General features: G+C 40.8%; 1 protein-coding gene across 1 annotated transcript in view; it reads right to left on the reverse strand.

The window, feature by feature from the left end:
* Nucleotides 1-20000, reverse strand: part of cadm1a (cell adhesion molecule 1a) — a 456939-nt gene that overhangs the window by 52598 nt on the left and 384341 nt on the right. Inside the window, exons 6-7 of the mRNA XM_080041078.1 lie at nt 16886-16982; nt 8425-8597 (exon numbers count right to left, since the gene is read on the reverse strand). Of these exons, the coding sequence (XP_079897204.1) occupies nt 8425-8597; nt 16886-16982 (270 nt within the window). The remainder of the gene's footprint in view (nt 1-8424; nt 8598-16885; nt 16983-20000) is intronic.

Consider the following 20000-nt stretch of genomic DNA (forward strand, 5'->3'; position numbering starts at 1 on the left):
ACACAGGCACAGAGAGAGAGACACACACACACACACACACACACACACACACACACACACACACACACACACACACACACACACACACACACACACACACACACACACACACACAGAGAGAAAGAGAGAAAGAGAGAGAGACACACACACACACACACACACACACACACACACACACACACACACACACACACACACACACACACACACACACACACACACACACACACACTAGGCCCTATTTTTTCCCATTCCCTTCCACACAAAAAAAAAGAAAGAAAGCCTTTTCAATGTGCTACTAATTCCCTCTGACAATAGCAGCCAAATTATTTCTCGGCGGGCACACAGGGTCTACAGCAGAAAAGCGATAGTGCAGTAATTTTGGCCAGGAAAAATGAAACACATTAGAGCCGTAATGCCTTGCTGAGGGAGACAGTGTTATTGGTATCAACAGTGTGAAAGCCCTGCTAAGATAATGCGTATGGGGATGAGAGAACAACAGAGAAATAGAGAGAGATTGGGTTTGCTACATCAATCGGGAGCCAAAGGAATAGAGTATATAGAGAAATATACTGGTTTTAATATAGAAAACTGGCAGAAGTAGGTGGAGGCTGACAACACAACAACAACACATGCACAGCACTCTCATCTATGTATCCGTTGCTAGGTCTCGGATGTGTTTTAGACTATGTTGATTGACAGAAGTTATCAGCAGTACATGTTTTTTTGAGAGTTTTCGTTATCCGATTGGAGAATTCAAAGATTTGATGGTGTTTTTAAATAGCTGTTGGGGTGAATTTGTGATTTGAAATTTTGAATGAAAATACAATTGGCATGTAATAATCATGTGGCCTGTGGATCCATGTAGGCCTATAACATACTTAAATCTAGAGAGTAAATGGAACTGATGTAGGCAGGTTTCGTTTACAACTAAACAAATTAATCACCATTCAAAATAAGCCTGAAAAATATATATTGTTGTAAGAACGGAAAGATAAATGACATTAGATGGATATATATTTGAAATGTGTTTGTTTTATTCTTGGCAAATACACATGATGGTGTAAATACTAAAACAATTTAATCAAATCAAACTAAAACAGACCACACAACAAATGAATCATCGCGGTGTTCATTTTGACAGTCCTAAATTAAAAAAAAAAAAAGTCCTCGCAGTGCATTTCCATATAGTTGTAGTGTAGTTTCATCAGAATGGAACTGATTCGATGTGTGGAATGTTGATGGTGTGGCGGCCATGCATTTTCCTTGTTGACAGGCAACCATATTTGAAAAAAAATAGAATGTTGGGAAAAACAAGGTAGAATGTTGTCACGCCTGATGTCACACATATAGAACATGATGTCACACATATAGAACATGACGTCACAGATGCATCAAAGGCTTTTAGAATGTTCACTGTTGGTGAAGCCAGAGCTCACCAAGGACCCAAGTCACTTCAGAACTGACAGGACCTGAGACAGCGACTTTCAAGAACTGAAAATACTTTGTTTACAACCGAACACACGACTAGCACTTTTATTCATATCAGCGATGGAAGGACAGTATAGATCAACGGAGGAGACATCCCCATCAGGTGCCATGAGCTGGGCCCTGATGGTGGATCTCGAAATGGGACCTCCCGAGGATAATTGGGAGGAGATGTGCAAGAATGCCGTACTCCAAGAAGGAAGCAGTAGAAGCAATATTGATAAGGAACAGGTGCATATTCCAAAAGAGCCAGAGTGCAAGACCTCCATCCAAGAGGTGGGGCAGCCTGGAGATATTAACCAATACATGGAGGACGTCCAACAACTGGATGAGAATTGCTGCCAAACGGTGGAGGCAGCTTTCCCCATGGAGGTCCCATACGAGATCCTTACAAAGCGCCTGCATGAAGCCACCAGTAGACTGCAGGAGGAACTCAACATGAGGACGGTGGCAGACCCGGAGATCATAAATGAAAGATCTAAGCTCCAGGTGGTGGGGGGAAGATTTGAGGAGGAGCACCAGATGAGAGTCAGCCTTGAGAAGGAGGTGCAGGAGCTCCGAAATGAAATAACAACCGTGAGCCTTTCCTCCATTGAGCCTGACAGCCACAAGACCAAGGATATGATGTTGATTCAACAGCTAAGAGAAGAGAATCAAGCCCTCATGCTAGAGATGGCGAAGATGAAGGTCCTGCATAAAAGGGCCTTGAGGAACGTATTTTACAAGCATGTCGAATTGACAAAAACAAATAAAGCTTTGAATGACATGGTCCAAGGAATGTGTGAGCTCAACACAAAAGCCTCTTCCCACATGTCAGGAAACTGTGGAGGAATCACACGCGCAGATGCTTCAGAAGACGTCCAGGACCAAACGGAGGACGTCCTTCAACAAACACAAGCATCCACAAAGCCAGAGAACCAAGAGACACTTCAGGTGGATGAGCAACCACTAACAGAGTCCCTTAAATCACCCCGAGAGGACCAAGAGCAAGTGACAGAGCCTACACAAGAGGTGGTAAATCAAGGGGCCGAAAAGTCCCAACTGGAACCCCAGCAATCACCTCAAGAGGCTGAGAATCCACTTCAGGAGGCTCAGGATCAACCAGAAGCTGAGGGAACAATGCAAGTGGCCCACACTTCAAAAGAGGAGGTCCAGGAACAATCACAGGTTCCCAAAAAGCAAGAAGACCAAGATACACTTCAGTTGGCTGAGCAAACACTAAAAGAGGCCCTAACCCTTCCACAAAGGGAGGACCAGGAACAAATGACAGAGGCAGAAAAGCCAGAACAAGAGGTTGTAACTGAAGATGACGCAAAGTCACAAGTGGAAGTCCAAAAACCACCAGAAGAGGCAGAAGAGCCACTTCAGGAGGCCCAGGATCAACCAGAGGCAGAGGGAACAACACAAGAGTCCCAGAGCCCCAAAGATGAGGTCCAGGAACCAAAACTAGAGCCTGAAACCCCAAAGACCAATGAGTCAATGGAGGAGAAAGTGGATGAAATGCAGCTCATTTCAAAAGTCTCCTGCCAACTGACAGAGAACTTATCGCAACACGTATCACAACAAGAGGACGAAAATAAAGATGCCAAAAAGTCACAAGTGGAAGTCCAAAGACAACCAGAAGAGGCAGAAGAGCCACTTAAGGAGGCCCAGGATCAACTGGAGGAGGCCCAAAAGCCAGAGGCCCTCAAAGCACCCGAGGATGTCGAGGAGACAGCACAAGAGGCTCACAAGAAAGAGGACGAAAAAACACCTCAAATCGCACAAGAGACACCAAAGCAAGTGGCCCAAAAAGACCCACCACAAGTGTCAGATAAGATAACAGAAGTGCCCCTAAAATCAACAGAGGCCATGATAGAATCACAAGATTCAGAAAAAGTTGAGAATCCACCACAAGATCCCAACACACCCACACCAGAGGCCCTTAAGGAGGCCCAGGATCAACCAGAGGCAGAGGGAACAACACAAGAGTCCCAAAGCCCCAAAGAGGAGCTCCAGGAGCCAGCACCAGAGGCTGACAACCCAGAACAAGAGGCGGAATATAAAGATGCCGAAAAGTCACACGTTCAAGTACAAAAACCACCAGAAGAGGCAGAAGAGCCACTTCAGGAGGCCCAAGATCAACCAGAGGCAGAGGGAACAACACAAGAGTCCCAGAGCCCAATGCAGGAGGTCCAGGAGCCAAAACTAGAGCCGGAAAACCCAAAGTCCAATGAGTCAATGGAGGAGAAGGTGGAAGCAATGCAGCACTTCTCAAAACTGATAGAAAACTTATCGCAATTTTTCACAGACTCCGATGCTCCAGAGACGGACCAAGAACTACCTAAGGTGGTCCAGGAGACAGAGCAAGACTCCCAAAAGAAAATGACCCAAGACCAGCCACCACAACTGGGACAAGAGAAAACAGAAGTGCCCCTGAAACCAACAGAGGCCCAGATAGAACCACAAGATTTGGTAAATGTTGAGAATCTGTCAGAAGAGCCCAACAATCCCACACCGGAGGCCCTAGAGCCGACCCAAGGGGCCCAGGACCCAACCAGAGCGGACCCAGAGCAAACTGAGGAGGTCCAGGATCCAACTAAAGAGGCCGATAAACAAGAGGCCCTAAATCTACCTCAGGAGGTCCAAGAGCCAGTACAAGAGGCTCTCAAGAAAGAGGACGAAAAAACACCTGAAGTCGCACAAGAGGCACAAATGCAAATGGCCCAAGACCCACCACAAGAGTCAGAAAAGACAACAGAAGTGCCCCTGAAAGCAACACATGAGGCCCTGATGGAACCACAAGTTTCCGAAAAGTCACCAGTGGAGGCCCTTCAACCACCAAAGGTTGAGAATCTGCCACAAGAGCCCAACACGCTCACACCAGAGGCCCTAGAGCCGACCCAAGGGGCCCAGGACCTAACAGGAGCGGACCGAGAGCAAACTGCGGAGGTCCAGGATCCAACTAAAGAGGCCGATAAACAAGAGGCCCTAAATCTACCTCAGAAGGTCCAAGAGCCAGAACAAGAGGCTCTCAAGAAAGTGGATGAAAAAACACCTAAAGTCACACAAGTGGTCCAAGAAGACCCTCCACAAGTGTCAGAGAAGATAACAGAAGTGCCCCTGAAATCAACACACGAGGCCCTGATAGAACAACAAGTTTCTGCAAAGCAAGAGGCCCTAAATCTACCTAAGGACGTCCAAGAGCCAGAACAAGAGGCTCACAAGAAAGAGGACGAAAAAGTTGCCCAAGTCGCACAAGAGGCACAAATGCAAGTGGCCCAAGACCCACCACAAGAGTCAGAGAAGATAACAGAAGTGCCCCTAAAATCAACACACGAGGCCCTGATAGAACAGCGAGTTTCCGCAAAGGAAGAGGCCGTTAAGTCACCAGTGGAGGCCCTTCATCCTCCAAAGGTTGAGAATCTACCAGAAGAGCCCAACGCGTCCATACAAGAGGCCGTAAAGCCGACCCACAAGGCCCAGGGTCCACCAAAAAAGCCCCCAAGGCTTTACCTCTATCCGCACTGGGAGAAACCACAAAACGGGGTCGAGAATTCACCAAAAAAGGAGGTCAGAGAAGAGCCAACACAGGAGGTTGGAAAGCCCCTGAAGAGGCCGTCTCTTTGGAGGCGTTTCAAAAAATGGATCACTCCTAAACACCGCCGCCAGTTCAAGCAGCAGACTGGACAGGCATAAAGACAAACACACAAACTGCTTCATAACACACACACACACACACACACACACACACACACACACACACACACACACACACACACACACACACACACACACACAAAAAAACAATCGGACTTGATTCATGATAACATTTCAATAAAATCGAAATAAAATCTAAATCTTCAGTATTTCTCAATAGTTTTATTTCTGTTAAGCAGTAAATGTTTCCTTATATGGTTGTTCATTATGTTATAGTGTGAAATCAATAACAAATCCTTAATATTACTTTAGTGGTACGATTGATTCATGTAGCCGTCAATCTAGCCTTGACACGGATGGTTGCCATCTAGATTTTTTCACTACTAGCTGTCGCCAAAATACAACTCTGTAATTTTTGAATAATAATTGTATTGTTTAAATTTACTGTTCATTTACATTTGCTGTAAATGTGATCTTCCTACCAATGTTTTTCGAAAGCCTTTTCAGCTGATATGTAACACTCAATCCCCCAGTTATATTCTAATGTTTTAATTATTTTATTTAAATGTTGTATTTTTATCCATGTTTTAAATTTGTTCCTTTTTTGTATTTGTATTCTTTATTTGATTTTAACCCTGTGAAGCACCTTGAGTGGCCCTGTGCCTGAAATGTGCTTTATAAATAAAATTGCCTTGCCTTGCCTTGCCTAATGTATCAGTGTTTTGCCTAAACGTACTCAGGATCAGACTTCAATGTGTTTTAAAATGCAAAAATGTAAAACTCCTCTTCAGGTCAGGAAAAATACACAAACACAACAAACCATCACCAGGAGAGAAAACAATGCTAAGGACACGACCCCAGTGTGTTGTTTGGCCGAGAACATATTGGTTGCCATTTAACATTCTAAAACGAAGCGCTTTGGTGTGGGTGTGTAGCTACAGGCGCTGGTGAGGAGATGCAATGTGTGTGTGTGTGTGTGTGTGTGTGTGTGTCTGTGCGTGTGCGCTTATGTGCTGATTTGCTCTTATGCTAGTGTGTATGCTAGTGTGGTTTCCACATAGGCCTCTACAGGTCTCTGCCACACACACACACACACACACACACACACACACACACACACACACACACACACACACACACACACACACACACACACACACACACACACACACACACACACACACACACACACACACACACACACACACACACACACACACACACACACACACACACACACACACGTATTTTGTTCTACATGTTCTTTAAAGCGATTGTATGTGAAATAAATAAACTAACCCAGTGTGTGAGTAATAGTAATAATGAGTTTGAAATCTCAACGGAGGCCAAACACAGTTCATGACGCCTCAGGACTCAATGTTACTTTAAACTAAACAGTGAACAGTAAATGGTATTATAAATGCTTGGATAGGTCTTTGTCTATGAAAAGTAAATTGTGATTAAATTGCACTTAGTCAATACGGGGGAAAGATTGGAGATATGTGTAGTAGAAAAAAATGTAGCAACGGTTGGTTGATAACCAGTGTTGGGAATAACGCCGTTTAAAAGAACGGCGTTACGTAACGCCATTCTTTTTTCAGTAACGGGGTAATCTAACTAATTACTTTTTCCGCCGTTACAACGCCGTTATCGTTACTGAACGTTAAATGCGGTGCGTTACTTTGAATTGATTGAATAAACGGTGTAATCCGAACGCACCCCTGGCTCCATACTACACAAACTGCTAGTGAGGAGACCGGTGTGTGGATGACATTAGAACTGTCAGTTAGCGCCGTCACGTCAGCGCCTGTTTAGTGAAGTTTCTTTTTCTTTCTCTCTCTGTTGTGTGAGCTACGAGCGTGCACGTTGGCGCAGTAACCACCTATCAATCCACGATTGAAACGTGCTCTCCCTGAGTTTGTTTGCATCGCCCTTGTGAGTAAATGCATTGAGTTTCCCGATCTTTATAAATTATAATTTATGCACGCTATTAAACGGACGCGATTCGCCGGTTGCAACAGCTGTTTAGCGTGTCATCACGAGCCGAATATTGCTATTGTTCTTTTCCTGGGATCTGTATGCTGCTGTGCTTGTTAAAGAAGGAAATAAACAGCGGATACATCCTTACTCCTCCTCTCATCGTCTCATGCTTCATAGTCTGACGTTTTTGGCCTGAAGTGGTGTTTTAGCCGACACCCCTGAAGTGAATCCAGTGATATAGCAGATCAGCACGGTACATTCAGCAGTTTCCTCTGCTACTTTTGTTGAGAACAAAATACTGCAGGTGCAGGATAAACCTCTTGCTGTCTGTTGATGTGCAATACATATTGAAGGTGATGTAGCTTACAAGTAGGCCTACCTGTCTGTTCTACTCATTTCAACTGACTTGTGAAAACTGCTCAGAAAAATCAAAATTTTGACATATAGCAACTTTTTTTTTTACAGTAGGCTAACGCAAATAGTTACTTTCCCTGGTAACTAGTTACTTCTATTATAAAGTAATTCAGTTAGTAACTCAGTTACTTTTCGGAACAAGTAGTGAGTAACTATAACTAATTACTTTTTTAAAGTAACGTTCCCAACACTGTTGATAACACAATAGCTGACAATAACGTGATAATTAAACAGCCAATAATGTGATAAGATTAGACATTATAGACAATATTATGTCACTGGTGCAGAAATATATTGTTATTAGCAAGTTACTTTTAGTTAGATTTCTTAATTTTTTTTTAATCCCGGTAAAGGGTTTTTTACTGGGAGTTTTTTCTCAGCCGAGCTAAGGGTGTAAGGGCAGGGTGTCATATTGTATCATATTGTATGAAATGTAAAGCCCACTGAGACAAATGTATTTGTGATTTTGGGCTATACAAATAAAACTGATTTGATTTGATTTGATTTGATTTACTAAATAATACAAATTAAAATAAAATTTAAAAATAAATACGTGGCTAAAAAAACCTATTTAGAAAATTATTGAAGAAGGAAACATCTCCAAATCCGAAATTATGAATAGCAAGTTATAGAAAATACAAGTAAAGAAAGTCAGACACTAGAGTGCTTTTGGGATCAGTGTTGATTGATTGATTGATTGATTGATTGATTGATTCAATTTATTTCAGACATATCAAAAATAAATACAAAACCAAATGAAAAGCATGCAAATACTATGAACAAAAATTATGTTCAAATACTTTCCCCAAAAATAAACAAATTACATATCTGTATATTTAACTGATATGCCTGAAAAGGAGAAGGAAGAAGTATAAACTCAAGGATAGTGTTAAAGGTGCATACCGTATACGTAGAGAATGTAGTCGTCATAAGCCTCCCCCACTGTGTTGGCGGCCACACAGCGGTACGTCCCGTTGTAAGACTTGTTCAGGTTTTCGATGTACAGATCTCCGCCGGTGATCACAGCATGGGAGGGCACGTCATCATCCACCTTCACCCAGCTCACCCGCTGAGGTCTGGGATGAGAAATACAGAGAACACACTGCTAAGATCAACAGGGAAAAAAGATACATATATAAACACACCCTGCATTCCATACTTCCATACTATTTAGTATGCCAGAAAAATATTTAGGATGTCCCATTACTTGCAGGTCAATTGTAGTATGCTGAAAATACTTAAATGCCCCACTAACTCCAATAGCATTTCGCCTACCAAGCGTCCATATTTGTCCCTTTTTTCTACCTCAACTGTGGTTTTTACAGCCGGGTGACAGATTCCATTTTCATGACAATGAGCTCGGAGCGCTCAGTGCCACCAAGGGTGAAGCCAAAACGAAAACAGACAACAAAACACTTCTATTTTGCCTTGTGCAACTTCCAGTGGCCGCAGCCAGCTACTGTTATTTCCCCTGAGCTTGCGATGATGGACTCTGTTGTTGCATTTGTGTTTGTTGTGTGGTTGTTTTAACTTGTTTTCCAGCATTTGAAAACATCTGGTGTGGAGGGAGAGGGCGAGTGGGAACAGGGGGGGTGGGGGGGAGGGGGGGAGGGGAATATGAGGTGAAAAATCCCAGGGAAAATGTGAAATGTGAAATCGCATTTTGGAGCTCAATAGCCAAAAAAAATCAAATCACAAATGAGTTACATGCCCATGGTGGATTGAGAGAGAGAGAGAGAGAGAGAGAGAGAGAGAGAAAGAGTGCAGTGTCTATAATCCATGTTAAAGGCTGTGCGTTCTTGTCCTATGATGCATTCAAGTGCATGCACTCTCTAGCATTGACCTATCTGCTGCATTAAAATATTGGATTTTAAAATATTAGATTTTTCCAGTGATTCTGGAGAACGCTTGTTGTCAAAATAATTTTTTTGTTGAAATCAGTGAATATCTCCTCATGATCCGATACCTGTTGGTATGGTGTGCACACATTATCTGATGTTAAAATTAGGGCTGTCAAGCGATTAAAAAAATTAATCTAATTAATTACAGGCTCTGTGATTAATTAATCTAAATGAATCGCATACTTATATGACACTTTTATACCCGTTTATAAACAGCTGTATAGCCTACTACAGTTTGTTTCTCTGTCTCTCTCTGTCTCTCTCTCTCTCTCTCGCGCTCGCTCTCCGTCTCTCGTAACTTCTGTCTCCTCCCCTCAGCCAGCTTTATACATGAACTAGCGCCGAATTTTCTCAAAAAAACAAGCAGACAAAATTACAACTTTCCATCTCCCACAACAGACAGCGCTGCACTGCCACCATTTCGTAGCCTAGGCAAAAATATTGACACACACACACACACACACACACACACACACACACACACACACACAAACACACACACACACGGGGCGGGTGCTAGACAGCTAGCAGACAAAATTGGAGGAAGATTGAGAGATAGGCCTACTGTTTTGAACCTAGCCTACATTGTTGCACCCACTAAATCAATAATGCACGGACACTGCGGAGAATTAAGTAAGATGTCTTCCTACCTTCATGCATCCCATAAACCGTCCATAGAGCCCTCGAGTCGGCCCCTTTCCCTTGCTTCTCTCTTTACCTTTCTCCCTTTAACCCACGCGCCCGGCCCGGCGAGCTACAGGTGCAGCTCCGCACCACTTTTGCACCGGGTCAAAAGGCATTATAGAAGTGCGATTAATCTGCGTTAATTTTTTTAATCGCGTTAATTTTTCTGTGATTAATTAATCGAAATTAACGCGTTAATTTGACAGCCCTAGTTAATACACAGCCTAGGCTCTGTAAACTGGCATGTATACAAAGGGGGCCCACCGTAGCTTGAAACATGCACATTAACAGAGCCTAGACTGTCGAAAGATCAATTGAGAGGTGACCCTCTTTTATAATGACGTCGAGTTATACACATACAATACACAATATACAATACACAATGTAGATCATGAGGAAATATTAACTGATTTTTAGAAAAAGTGATAACAAAAAAAACAACAAAGCTTTGTCCAAAATCACCTACTCCACCTTTAAATGATACATTTAACAAAATAAATATCTTCATAAATGTCTTTGTATTTTTTTCCCTAAGATGGAGTGAGAGACATGACACAGAAACACTATTTCTCTTCTATAGGAGAACGGGATGTTGTGAGAAAGTGGTTCTGGAGGAAGGAGGGAGATAGATAGATAGACAGACAGAGATAGAAGCTGCAAGGAGAGAGGAAGGGCGAGCGTGTTGAATACAAATGGCCGCCTCTAGCCCCCCCCCCCCACACACTCCACACACACACACACACACACACACAAACACACACACACACACACACACACACACACACACACACGCACCCACCCTCCATGCTATCTGCTGGTAATGACTGCACAACTCTCAACAGCCCTAATGAAAATGACTTCCAATTCCCGGCTCACTGTATTGATTGTGTTTTCATCTTTATAAAATGAATACGGGTAGTGAGCTTGTCTCTATGCCAAGTATGAAAACTGAAGTGCACTGTGTGTGATTGAGTGTGTGTGTGTGTGTGTGTGTGTGTGTGTTTGTGATTCTGTGTGTGTGTGTGTGTGTGTGTGTGTGTGTGTGTGTGTGTGCACTCTTGTACTTCTACCCTTCAGAGAATCATTCAGAGCTATATGTCGCCCGTACAAAAAAAAAAAATTCTTGCAAATTGAGGACAGACACAATTCATCGTAATTTTAATTTAGACTTAACGATAGATTTCTGATTAGGTTTAAATTAAGAGTTTAAATTTAACCTTCCAGCAGCAAAACTAGCAAACCCCATCGGGAAGTTTGAGAAAGCATTTTTTGGTTTATCCCTTATGAACTGTCCAGAGCCCTCAGGTGGTCTGGGACTGCTCTATTGACAGTCCCCAGAGTTAAGAGTAGAAAGGGAGAGGCAGCCTTCAGTTTGTATGCACCCAAGCTCTGGAACCAACTCCCAGGGGACTTGAGGTCTGCTGCAACACTCGGCTCTTTTACTCCTGGAACAGCCTACAACATACAATTAAAATACATACACTCATAACTGTTAACCAATTTAAAATTATTATTTTGAATCAGCCCCTCTACACTTGTAACTGTTTTAATTAGGCTATTATCTCTTTCATTCAATTGATCTGAATGTTTTAAATTGTTTTTGTCTGTGTGTGTGTGTGTGTGTGTGTGTGTAAACTTGTTATGTATTCTCATTGTATATTGTGTATCTGTACAAACTCGACGTCATTGTAAAAGAGAGTCACCCCTCAATTGATCTTTCGAGGTTAAATAAAGGAAAATGAAATGAAATGAAATTTTAAATCGGGTCTGAAAAAGTTTTTGTTTCCCTTTTAACCTGTAATTTTGATTCTATTTTTTTATTTTTTATTATTGCTTTTATTTATATGTTTTATTTCTATTCATGTTTTTTATTTGCCTTCTTTAATGTGTGCTCTGTACTTGATGTATTTTAATATTGCTTCTGTAAAGCAGTTTGAATGGCCTTGTGTCTGAAATGTGCTTTAGAAATAAAATAAACTTGCCTTTAAAAGATCTACAAAAATCCCCTGAAAACACCATACTATTGATCAGATTCTCAAATTTCCAACTGTCCCTGAATGCCTCTCGTAACCTCGATCCACACTTTACCGCATTATCCCTGCGTTCCAATTCACATACTCTTTCTTTTCACTACACTACATACTAAAGTACAGAAGAGTTTTAGGGCCACAGGAAAGAAAAAAAAATCAGATAAGGAAGTCGAGAAATGTCAAGAATAAATACGAATATACCAAAATTCTATTGGAGTTAGTATCGCATTTATGTATTTTCAGCATACTACAATTGACATGCATGTATTCGGACATCCTAATTCTTTTTCTGGCATACTAAATAGTAGGGAAGTATGGGGATTGGAACGCAGGGTATGTTCACTCGCATTTCTGCCTGCTCAGACAAAACTTGTTAGCAGATGCATTCAGATTTCTCCGGAAAACAAAATCATTTTTCTCGCAGTTTTCAATAATATCCAATAATCATTTATCACAACAATGTCAATTATACTTTTAACATAATACTTCCCTTTGCAAAAACTTATGACTTATGAATTTTTACAAACTTTGCAGCCTTGGAAAAATGGCTGTTAAAAGCTCCTTCTAAAAATCCTCAGGGCAGAAGCAGTATAAAACTTTGTACAATTGAACAAACACACACACACACTCGCATGCACACACACGCGCACACACGCACGCACGCACGCACGCACACACGCACGCACGCACACACACACACACACACACGCTTGGAATCCATTGAACAAAAACAGTTATAATGGATTCCAGTGGCAACCCAGTTTTCTCCAGCTGTCTTCCTCTTTCAAAAGAAAAAAAAATAACAAACTTTTTCAGAACTCTCTCTTTCAAGCCCGGCTGATTAATATTTGATGCCAAAAGCCATGAGTTTTTCCTAAATGGAGGAAGCCTATTTATCTCCGTTTGTCATCTACCGCCACATTTCCATGTACTTGCATTTGAAAAAGACCCACCACTGCATATTGCCACGCCCATGAGTTTGTCACTTCCCTGATTCTTATGTAAAATTCATAACTCCGGCTTCATGCTGATGATAATTTAGTCGTGGACAAATTTGAACGGTCTTGTCAACAAACTCATTTTAGTCAATATCAACAGCATGGACTGTGTTGATGTTTGGATAGTTCGGGCAGGTCCCTTGCATACTTTACTCACCCCTAAGGGCCCTAATAACTTCATTTGCAAGTCCATTACATCTCGTATAACAAATACCTGTCACCTAAACAAAACAACAAGGTTTACAGAAGACTCATTTTGCCAGTGTTGTATTAGTCAAGATCAATCTGGGGGTCTTGAGACCGGTTTCAATACGTCTCTGTGAAGGTTTTGAAATCAATTGCGTATTGTCTCGGTCTCACACAACAATACATCGTTTAACTTTAATCACAGAATTGAAATCTTATCTACAAAACCAGCTCCTTAAGCCCATCAACACACTCTATCAGTCTCTCACAGTCTCACTAGATACAGCTCCGGAAAAAAAATTAAGAGACCAGTCTGAATTTTTCTTCTATCTTCATCTCTACATAACTTATTGAAAATGCTCTTCATGACAAAAAATGTATTGGAATTTGGTAGAAATGTTGTCAGTAGTTTATATTATAAAACCAAAATGTTCATTCTACTCAAACATATGCCTAGAAATAGTAAAACGAGAGACACTGAACATTTGGAGTGGTCTCTTCATTTTTTTCCAGAGCTGTATCTACCCTCATCTTCAAAAAAAAAAATCTTGCCTTTTCAACACTCGTCCTGCTAGATATAAAGACCCACTCTGCTTACCACCGTTAATGTACCTCTCTGCTCTACTCTCTTTCCCTTGCCTCACAATTTTCTAATTAAACATAAGCTCAAAATATAACACGGTAATTCTGTTATAATCATAATCACAGGCTGGTTTTTCATGAGCACTCTCCTTTACAATGTCCTTGCAAGAAAAGAAAATAATGTAGCAGCCATTTCTATTCAGTGATTCAGTAACCCAGGAATGGTCATTAAAAAATGTGTCTGGCCTCAGGATCTGTCTGCATTAGGACTGGCTTTAGTCACAGTATTCGTCTCGGCCGGCATGCACTTGTTTCAATCAGTTCTACATCAACTCATTATAAGAAGAGATAGAGTCTGTCTGGCTGTCTGTCTGTCTGGCTGTCTGTCTGTCTGTCTTTCTCTCTCTCTCTCACTCTGTCTGTCTGTCTGTCTGTGTCTCTGTCTTTCTCTCTCTCTCCCTCTCTCTCGCTCTGTCTGTCCATCTGTCTTTCTCTCTCTCTCTCTCTCTCTCGCTCGGTCTGTCTGTGTCTCTGTCTTTCTCTCTCTCTCTCTCACTCTCTGTCTCTCGCTCTGTCTGTCTGTCTGTCTGTCTGTCTGTCTGTCTGTCTTTCTCTCTCTCTCTCACTCTCTCTCTCTCGCTCTCGCTCTGTCTGTCTGTCCATCTGTCTGTCTGTCTGTCTGCCTGCCTGTCTGTCTGTCTGTCTGTCTGTCTGTCTGTCTGTCTGTCTGTCTGTATGTCTGTCTGTCAGTCAGTCAGTCAGTCAGTCAGTCAGTCAGTCAGTCAGTCTGTCTGTCTGTCTGTCTGTCGTCTTGGCGACATGTTCTTGTTTCAATCAGTTCTACTCATTATAAGAAGAGATATATACTCTCTCTCTGTATATTCTGTTTCTCCCTCTCTGTCTGTCTGTCTGTCTGTCTGTCTGTCTGTCTGTCTGTCTGTCTGTCTGTCTGTCTCTCTCTCTCTGTGTATATTCTCTCTCTCTCTCTCTCTCTCTCTCTCTCTCTCTCTCTCTCTCTCTCTCTCTCTCTGTCTCTCTCTCTGAGGCCAAAGGCTTTTACAGGAGCACCACTAGACTTTTCTACGTTCATATTATTGGCACTGGAATTCAATATTTTCATACTTTTCAACTATACATAACGAGCGCTTTTATGAGCCGTCTTTTGTGAGGTTTTGATTTGATTTGATTGATTCAATTTATTTCAGACATATCAAACATACAAAACAAAATGAAAAGTATGGAAATACAATAAACAAATTATGTTTTCACAAAAAAAATAAAAATAAAAAATTATCTGTATTTCTGAGATATGCCTGAAAAGGAGCAGGAAGAAGTATACACTTATTTAATCCTACCCCTTTTCCATAGTAAAAAAAATAAAAAATAAAAATATTTATTCAATTAAAAAAATAAAAATATTTATTATATTCGCTTCTCTTAATCCATATACTCTCTGTACAATTGGCGATACTATATTATATTTGCCATTTAAGAACTATACATACATACATACTACTTAATATACTATGAATTTTTTATATTTTATATATTTATATCATGCATATATCTATATTTATATTTATAAACAATCAATATATCCATATCTACATACATATCTATACAATCAGTAAATATATCCATATAATTATAATTTCCTTCTTACTTCACACCCTCATCCCTGTACCTTTTGAAAATCATTGCTTTGAACCTTTTTTTAAACTGGATCATGTTTGGACATTGCTTTAGCTCCAAAGGTGCCAATCATATCAATGGGAACTAACATTTTGTTGTATTATTTACTGGCTAGACAAGGACATTCATCAATTGTTAAACAGCAAAGGGCCCAGGACGCTCCCCTGAGGAACTCCACAGATAATTGGGGATGACAGGCGTGTTAAAACCGTGACATTACTTCTGTATTTTTTAAGTTGAGTAAAAGAATAACTAGTGTGAGGAGGATCAACAAACAGATTGGAACTAATTACATTCAAACTTAGAGCAACAGGCTGAGAGGTTTAGATATGTATTTCATGTAAAACATATTTTTTTTTCCAGTTTTTATTAATTCGAATTTCAAATGATTTAGCGTTTCGGGAGATAATGAGAGGTAAAGCACATATTATTATTATTATTTTTTTTAAATAAGACTTGTTGGCATTTTAATTTATTAGGCAAGGCAAGGCAAGTTTATTTATATAGCACAATTCAGACACAAGGCCACTCAAAGTGCTTTACAGGGGCAAGATTAGAATACATAAAACACATTCTAAAACATTTAAAAGCGAATAAAAGAAGCACATAAAATAACAATTGCAGGTTAAAATGGAAACAAAAAAGTCTTCAGACTCGATTTAAAAGAACTGACAGTCATTAGACAGTTTGGAGACGCTCTAACCCCCCCCCCCCCCCCCCCCCACATATTCAAAATTTGCTCAGATCATTCAGTACATCACAATAACTATAAACACATGGCTTAAATTAAACTGTTTGTTTGTTTCAAGCTATTTCTGATGGTTACACTCTTGTCATATAGTATTTAAGTAAAGGTTTTAGTAGGTTGCTGGAGTTATTTAAAGGTAGGAAAAAACTGTACTTCAGGCTTCAGTTTACTTTTAACACTAGTGGATTTACAAAAAAAGTATGTGCGTTATTAAAACAAGAAGCACAATGTTAATCTATTCTCCGCAAAAACAAAACTGTAAGACGGATCTACAGAGAATGTGTGTGTGTGTGTGATTGTGATTGTGTGTGTGTGTGTGTGTGTGTGTGTGTGTGTGTGTGTGATTGTGCGTGTGATTGTGTGTGTGCGCGCGTGCATGTGTGCCTGTAGTTGTGATTGTGTGTGTGTGTATGTGCGCGTGTGATTCTGATTCTGATTGCGTGTGTGTGTATGTGTGTGCGCGTGATTGTGACTGTGTGTGTGTGTGTGTGAGTGTGTATGATTGTGATTGTGATTGTGTGTGTGTGTGTGTGTGTCTCTTACTGTGGTTTGCCTTTGGCCTGACATGTCAGTTCCAGGTTCTCTCCTTCCCTGGTCATACCCTGAGGAAATTCGACCACAATCTTTACCTCCGGTTTATCTGAAAAGGTTAGAAGAGAGAGAGAGAGAGAGAGAGAGAGAGAGAGAGAGAGAGAGAGAGAGAGAGAGAGAGAGAGAGAGAGAGAGAGTGAGAGACAGAGAGACAGAGAGAGAGAGAGAGAGAGAGGGACACAGAGAGAGAGAGAGTTAGAGAGACAGCGAGAGAGAGAGACAGAGAGAGGGAAACATAGAGAGAAAGAGAGAGAGAGACAGAGACAGATAATTAAATGCCGGCGCGACACAACAAAACAAACAAGGCATTATCTATCTTGAGATGTTTAATTTCAAGGTTCGGCTACCAACCGTACCGTGAAATGGATCTGTAGCCAAAATATTTGAGGAATTACAATCATCATATACACTTCAAAACACGTTTTAAAATGTTGTTGTTTATGCCCGTTACTAACACAGCCCAGTCTCCTAAAAATGATGTCCAAACGGTAACCACTTTTCATGGTGATTTATGTTCATTTCAGATGATCGAACTTTGCCAATACGTTTTCCTTGACACGTCCTCAAAATAACTTACTACACACAGTAAATATTAATGTCCCACAAAGAGTGACATTATAGGCACTGCTGTTCAGGCAGGGTGGAACATGTGTGTGTGTATGTTATAATGCATGTTTTTAATTCTTTATGAACATTGCATTATGACTACTAGTAAAATACAATTAACGTGTGGATCTGTCTGTCTGTCTGTCTGTCTGTCTGTCTGTCTGTCTGTCTGTCTGTCTGTCTATCTATCTATCTATCTATCTATCTATCTATCTATCTATCTATCTATCTATCTATCTATCTATCTATCTATCTATCTATCTATCTATCTATCTATCCATGCATCCATCCATCCATCCATCCATCCACCCACCCACCCATCTATCTATCCATCCATCCATCCATCCATCCACCCACCCACCCACCCACCTATCTACCCACCCACCCACCCACCCATCTATCTATCTATCTATCTATCTATCTATCTATCTATCTATCTATCTATCTATCTATCTATCTATCTATCTATCTATCTATCTATCTATCTATCTATCTATCTATCTATCTATCTATCTATCTATCTATCTATCTATCTATCTATCTATCCATCCATCCATGGTTGGCTTTGAACAATAGTGTTTGGTGGCGAAGTTAGTCAAATTATTTTGAATGTATACAGTATACTGTATATTTAACTGGATTTGCAGAATTGTATGACTCGTTTCTACTTGTGTTCTAGCATTCATCATTGTGCTAGACTAGCTTGGTCAATGCCAGTTTCCAATAAGGCATTTGCTTTACCTCACGTAATTCACGGTAAACAGAAAAAAAAACCAAGATTAAGGTATGAAACAGGATAAATAGAAAGGTGTATATTCCACGACAATAGGTGTATATACCAGAACAACGACCAAGCCTTTCTCCAGAAGTTATGCAGTGAAAGAGGTTCGTCAGGTCGAGGCAAAGCTGTTGAAATGTAACTCTACTTTTAATCATGTTCGACAAGTCACACAAACAAACTAAACAATCTTGTCTAGACGCATTACGTGTTTTTAACTTCACATCGGCCTTAACCTTCCATCAGGCTCTTTTCAATGGCCTGCAATCACTCTTCAATAGAGTTGCTTCGGGTCAACCTTGGACGAGATATTGATGCAATATTAAATCAAACCTTGCACCAAAACACACCTGGAAAAGCTATGGGGAATGTTAAATAGTGTGCATTGCAGGAGTGCAAGTCAGTAGCCCCCCTTGAATTTGCCCAAAATGATGATAGCCAAAGAAAAGTTGCATACTAAATTTGTCTGCTTGTATTTTTTCTTTGTTTTTAATTATCTCTCAAATTCAATTTCTAATGTCTAATCTTGATGTATTTTTTTTTAACCTTTATTTATACAGGTAAATCCCATTGAGACCGAAGACTCTTTTACAAGGGAGACCTGTTTTCCTTTCCCACGTTACCATTCACACACACACATTCATACACCGATAGCAGGCTAACTATCGACATTCACACGAGGCAAGGTGGGTGAAGTGTCTTGCCCAAGGACACAACAACCATGACACAGGTGGCAGGGCGGGGATCGAACCTCCAACCCATGTATTTCATGCTGTATCCCTGTAAAGCACTTTGAATGGCCTTGTGTCTGAATTGTGCTATAGAAATAAACTTGCCTTGCCTTTTACACAAAACACAAAACACTGTCGAATAGCAAGAGAGAAAGAGAGAAAACACATCAGAATGTTGTTTGGTCAAATCAGTGGGGTGGCTGTATGTATGCTGTGACAGACACTCCTGCTGTGTCTATTGTCCACACTCCGGTGACTGTTGTTGGGATTATCAAAGCTTTTTTTAAAAATGTATTCTTCTCATCTTGCTGTGAGAGATGATCCCTTCATTCTGGACAGAAATTCTCCCTGCGTTCCAGATCGCATACTTTTTTTTTTTTTTACTATACTACATATACTAAAGTACAGAAGAGTTTTAGGGCCACAGGAGAGAGAGAAAAAAATCAAATAAGGATTTTTTTTTTTTCATTATGTCGAGAAATGTCAAGAATAAATACGAATACTCCAAAATGCTGTTGGAGTTAGTGGGGGCATTTATGTATTTTCAGCATACTACAATTGACGTGCATGTATTGGGACATCCTAAATCTGTTTCTGGCGTACTAAGTAGTATGGAAATATGGGAATTGGAACGCAGGGGTAATGTTTTTTAATCAATCTATCATCTGGGTTTGGGATGAAATTCAGTTGTAAAGCTGTGAATTTCAAAAATCATGATTGGGGAGACATTGAGATTAATTTTTTTTAAGGATAATTTTTTTTGGCATTTTCAAGCTTTATAAGACAGTACAGAGTTGAAATGGGGAGAGAGAGAGAGAGAGAGAGAGAGAGAGGGAGGGGGATGACCTGCAGTAAAGGTCCACGGGTCGGATTTGAACCCGCGACCACTGCAACAAAGGCCGGAGCCAATATGGTACGCGCTCTATCCACTACACCACCGGAGCCCCCTGAC

Source organism: Ammodytes marinus (assembly GCF_949987685.1).
Source record: "Ammodytes marinus genome assembly, chromosome: 14".
Taxonomy (NCBI): domain Eukaryota; kingdom Metazoa; phylum Chordata; class Actinopteri; order Uranoscopiformes; family Ammodytidae; genus Ammodytes; species Ammodytes marinus.